The following is a 4,897-nucleotide window of genomic DNA, read 5'->3' on the forward strand; positions in this document are numbered from 1 at the left end:
TGCGCCTGCAACGTTCGAGCGTTCGTGCATGGGGTATTTGTTCATGCTATTTCAATGATGCTACTATTATCTTTGGCAAGGCACTTGAAGAGCACAATGCACGCCTCGTAATCGTTCTTGATGGTATCAGCACGGACGGGTTCACCTTAAATTCTAAAAAATCCCATTCGGAGAACGAAAAATTCTGGTGATTGGCTTTCTCGTAAATAAGGACGGCATTGCATCTTATCAGCAGAAGCTTTCTGCAGTTATGGTTTTGAAAACTCCCCTACCATAAAGTGTGTCTGGAGTTTTTTTACTGTTGTTTTATTATAACGTCTATATTACTACCTTTTTGAGCAATGCATATCCTCTATACTCCGTTTCATACATCAGGTGCAACGCAGCGAATGCTACGCAAGTAGTCCGCAAGAAAAAAAAAACAGGAGGCGTATCACTACGCGCTCGTTCTGTAGACAAGTGGTTCCTGCCGAAACGGGCTCTATTCCGAGCATACACGTTTGCAATAACATGCTTCGCATGCTTAGACATCTTCACAGAGCGGATCTTATAAAAAAAATGCGCACCAAAGAACCATTTTCTCAAAAAGGGATGCGCAGCGCGGAGGGCACAGCCAGCGCCATCTGGTGGCACAGCTGGCAAGGTTGCGGGGCAGCAAAACGCGGCACGAACAAAAACGACATAAAAAACATACAAATTAGCCGAATCAGACCTTTTCTCCCTACAAAAAGGTGCTTTTTATGAAGTTGATGGCAAATGTAAAATGTATTAAGCTTTCAGACAAAGCAACTATTATTTCCTCTCGTCAAGAGCAGGCACTATTTTTTATCGCGGATGCGGAGAGCGCAAACAAGAGCTGTAGCTTTGGTAGTGTTGCACTTGATGTATGAAACGGAGTATAGGTACTTGGTTTTAGTTGGACACCCAGCTGCGATTGGGCTTTCAACCAGCCGAAATTTGCTCTTACCTCGGCACCCATTTTGGGCCAATTTGATCCTGCCGCCGCCAGAGGTTCACACTTAGGCTTGTGGCATTGAACTGGGGCCGTTGCCAGTACAACGTCATAGTGCTGCCGATTATGTAATTGCTTATGCAGCTGCACCTCAACGATGTCAGAGAGCAGTTGCACTGTAAGCGATCTGGAATGCGTAGGCGTTGTATTCGCCTTCCACAAGTTCCGCCCATACCTATATCGGCGTTCGTTTACGATTGTTACCGATCATCCTTCTTTAAAGGGCCCATGAAAAGCTTGAAGCCGTGCTTAAGAAAGGCGCACGAGCGGTCGGCGTGCCTTCGCTAGTCAGCAAAGCGAAAAAAATTTTAGGCTAACATCTTTAATAGCGCAGATATTCCATATTAAAAATGAAGCTCCTCCTCTCCCGTCACTGTAGCCCTCAACTCATACACGCCGATGCGCCGGCCAAAAAAAAAAATGTCCGGGCCGACGCCCCGCCCATAATGCGTCACGAAGTGACGCCACCGAATCTCGGTTTGTTTACTTCCGGTAGTGCTCTGATTTCTTCCCCTTCGTGTTTGCGGCGGTTCGCGTGTCGGTCGCCATGGATCGCACGGATCCCGAGCTCGAAGCGAGGCTGCGTGAAGCCGCTGCCGAGTTGGACTTTGATCCATATGATTATACTCCGTTTCGTGATCCGCTAGACAGCGACGACAGCAGCACGCCATCGACTGGCCCTTCTGAACCACCCGCTGGCAACGGAGACGACGGCCTACCATGGTGCGTTCCATGGCGCACGCGCCACTGCACCTAAGTTATTACAACTTTCTTATTTCACGAAATGCCGTTTCGTGTTTGCTTCGCGGCCTTTTCACATTTTACTTATGCGCAGGTGCCGCTGCGGCCGCTGCGAAAGCATGCCCACACCTCAAGATGTGTGCTGCCGCAGCATGCCGGAGGTGCTGGTGGTGTGCCAGCAGGACGGCGGCTGCATTACGATCCACCCAGCGTTCCAAAGCGTGTGCCTAACGCCCGAAGTCCTTCGGGCTGTGCACATTGCGCTAGAGGAGGAGGGAGCGAACATCGATGGAGACGGAGATGTAAACAAGTAGGTAGTGCGGAAACGTCAGGTGACAGATTCGCATTATTTTTTTTTGTGTGTGTATGATCCGTTTACTGTAAAGCGTGGTATTTTCAGGCAGCACCGCTTCATAGCCTACCGCCTGTTTACCAAGTGGATTTGGGGCAGGCTGGGCGAAGGCAACAGGGTGGTCCTGCCAGCCTGCGTCGTTTGCCGGATTCGGCGTGAATTTCCGTCGGCGAGCTACGTGGGATTCAGGCACCCTCCCCTTTAATCTCAGGTGATTGTCACTTCATTGCATGCTGTATTCTAAACTTTATCACGTGTGCCAGGCGCACTGCTTCGAGTGGTGCATGGAAGTGCGTTTATTTTTAAGGTGGAAAAATAGAGAATGCTATTTTATGAACGCCAAGTTATGCACTGCGTCAAGTGTCTGTTTTGTGGCACAGTTTAAGAACAGATATCTCATTCCTCTAAAGTGCCAGAACTTGTAGATATCTAAGCAAGAAAGGTGTAGAACTGTTAGTGAAAAATAAAGCCTGGAAAGAAAATTCAAATCCTAGTAAAAAAAAGATACACATCCAAAAACAATCCAGAATGGAGGGCAATGCTGAGCATCGCCAAGTCTACTTGAGCACATGCTTCCAAGCATCTACCATAAACATTCATTTCTTTGGAATGAAATTTTATAGAAAAAAAAATTAAAATCGAAACACAAAATGCTTGTGCCGAGGCAGCACAAGCATTCTGTGTTTTGATTGATACCGAGTGTGTGAGTGCTCAATACTGACACAATGAAATGAGTGCTTGAAGGTTTGTTTATTGATACTCCTAGCCGCGAATACATGACAACAAATCGCAGAATACATCCATTCCAGCAGTGGAGTAATACAGGTGAAGCACAGATCAAACCACAACTCTTGTTCCTGCATTTGCTGATCTGAATTATTAATTTGAATTTATTTACAGTCTAATACGCTTGCAGAGTGTTACATTTCTTATCTCCAAGCTGCAGTAATAGCTGGTCCCTTTCAGGTGTGTTTGCCAAAGTGGAGGGGCAGCACTGCATATTTTCAAAACGTTGTGCAGGTTCAACCGTCCTTGAACCAAATTTCATGAGCGTTAGCCATTGGCCGCAGTCACAGTTGCTGCTGCCACTTCAATCTTGGCTCGCTTGCACTCTTGCTCAGCTTTTTGGCAATGGGCTAGTCTGGCTTCTCTTTGTTCAATGGTCTCGGCAGGCTGTCTGGCACGGTTGCAACCTCCGTCTATAGTGAGGCGGCGTATGAGCATGGTGTATTTCCGTAAGTTTAATGAAGGAGAAGGAGTAGATGAAACATTAAGACGATGATCATTGTAGCGCACGAAAATGTCTTGCAATTAGAAATTGATGGAGGCGATGTTTACTGTACAGAGGAGAGTGTATTGTATTTTTACTATGAGGTGTGATAGGTTGTGGCAATAGCATAGTGCTCTCATGTCTAAGCTATAAAGATGACATTGTTTGCTGCACAGCGTGAGAGTTCAAAGTCAACATTGCATTCACTTTGAGGTTTGTGCACGGTAGAAGTAGAGCGAATGCTCTAAAAGCCTTATTTTAGCTGTCTCGGCTATCACCAGCTGTCATGCCTGGACATAATCCCCTATTTTTTGATTATCAGCTGTATCTAACTGTGCATTACATCGCTCTCCTTTCACTGTGAATATATGTACACAAATTCTGCCAGCTAAGGTAGCCAATGCTTCTCATTTTGTGGCCTGTACCGCAGGAATCACTTAGTTGGGCTGGGAGACCTTGTCATTGCCTGTTCTAATATTTATCCCTCTGGCATTTTATAGAGCGAGGAGCTTCTTTCATAATTCATTCATTTGGCACTGTTGATAAGGATGTTTTTAACTTGTTCTCTTGCAATTTCTGGGGCCTGAACTTTGTCGACAGCTTGGCTTGTAATCTTGCTTCCTTGAGATCTGTGAATATGTTTCTAGTTTTTACTGTCGCTTTTCTATCCGCATATCTCTTCTTCTGTGGCTTCTTTTCATGGTCGCTTTTTCCAGTGTTGGTGTTTACATTTTATTCATCTGTGCAGGATAGTCAAAGGAAAACGAAAGGCAGTATAGAACAGAGCACCAGATAGAAGGAGCAGAACTGAAGAATTTACAGCTTTGCAGAAAAAGACCACGTTGAAATTTGCAAGGAGAGAAGAAGGGAGCACTTATCCAAGGGGAAGAGGTCACCTGCCTTGGGGCAGAGCATTCCGACCAGTTACGTGGGTGTGTGATGGTGGGCTGTCGGCTTTGACGGTTCCAAGCGGCCTCCACTGGCTTCTGCTTTGGTTATGTGGGCTGAGGCATTCCCCGTCTACGGTACGAGCAATGCACTTTGCAACACACTCTCATGCTGTGCAGTAAGCATCATTCTCTTCATCAAGTTCAAACTACAACATACTGTTCAGCTGTGCGGCAAACATTGTGATCTTCATGAAGTACCATCTGCACCACTCCTTCATTTAACCTAGGTAAATATGGCATACACATACGCCATCTGGACGAGTGCGGCCGAGGTTTGCTAGCGTAATGTCAGACCAATTTAAGCAGTGTGACATAATTCGCAGTGCTTTCACATTACTGCACCTAAGCAGAATTGAGTGCACTCGTGCAATTTCTTTTGGAGGGGGGGGGGGGAGGGAGCACTTCTTTTCACTGCACTAGAGTATGCAGGTTGTGCACAAATGTTTCTCAAAGTTGGCAAATCCCATGAATCCTTGCAGCTCATTAACCTATTTGTAATGTTTTAGCATATGTAATACCTTTCCTGCAGTTTTGGTCTGTTTTATATTGTCACAAACCATGCCTTAACGATT

General features: G+C 45.9%; 1 protein-coding gene across 1 annotated transcript; it reads left to right on the forward strand.

Annotated features, from left to right (window-relative positions):
• Nucleotides 1–1,559: 1,559 nt before the first annotated feature.
• LOC146180045 (uncharacterized) lies at nucleotides 1,560–4,543 on the forward strand. The gene is made up of 3 exons (XM_084580311.1): nucleotides 1,560–1,735; nucleotides 1,848–2,316; nucleotides 4,124–4,543. Exons 1-2 carry the CDS (start codon nucleotides 1,560–1,562, stop codon nucleotides 2,065–2,067), a joined length of 396 nt encoding a protein of 131 aa, XP_084436437.1. The 3' UTR covers nucleotides 2,068–2,316; nucleotides 4,124–4,543.
• Nucleotides 4,544–4,897: the final 354 nt, after the last annotated feature.

The sequence above is a fragment of the Amblyomma maculatum genome, chromosome 9 (genome assembly GCF_055883805.1).
Source record: "Amblyomma maculatum isolate TAMU_Amacu chromosome 9, ASM5588380v1, whole genome shotgun sequence".
In the NCBI taxonomy this organism is placed as follows: domain Eukaryota; kingdom Metazoa; phylum Arthropoda; class Arachnida; order Ixodida; family Ixodidae; genus Amblyomma; species Amblyomma maculatum.

Excerpts from the sequence above, each read along its gene's own strand:
- LOC146180045 (XM_084580311.1), top strand. The coding sequence starts at position 1,560 with ATGGATCGCACGGATCCCGAGCTCGAAGCGAGGCTGCGTGAAGCCGCT. Across the intron at positions 1,736-1,847 it reads GGAGACGACGGCCTACCATG|GTGCCGCTGCGGCCGCTGCG; the intron begins GTGCGTTCCATG and ends ACTTATGCGCAG.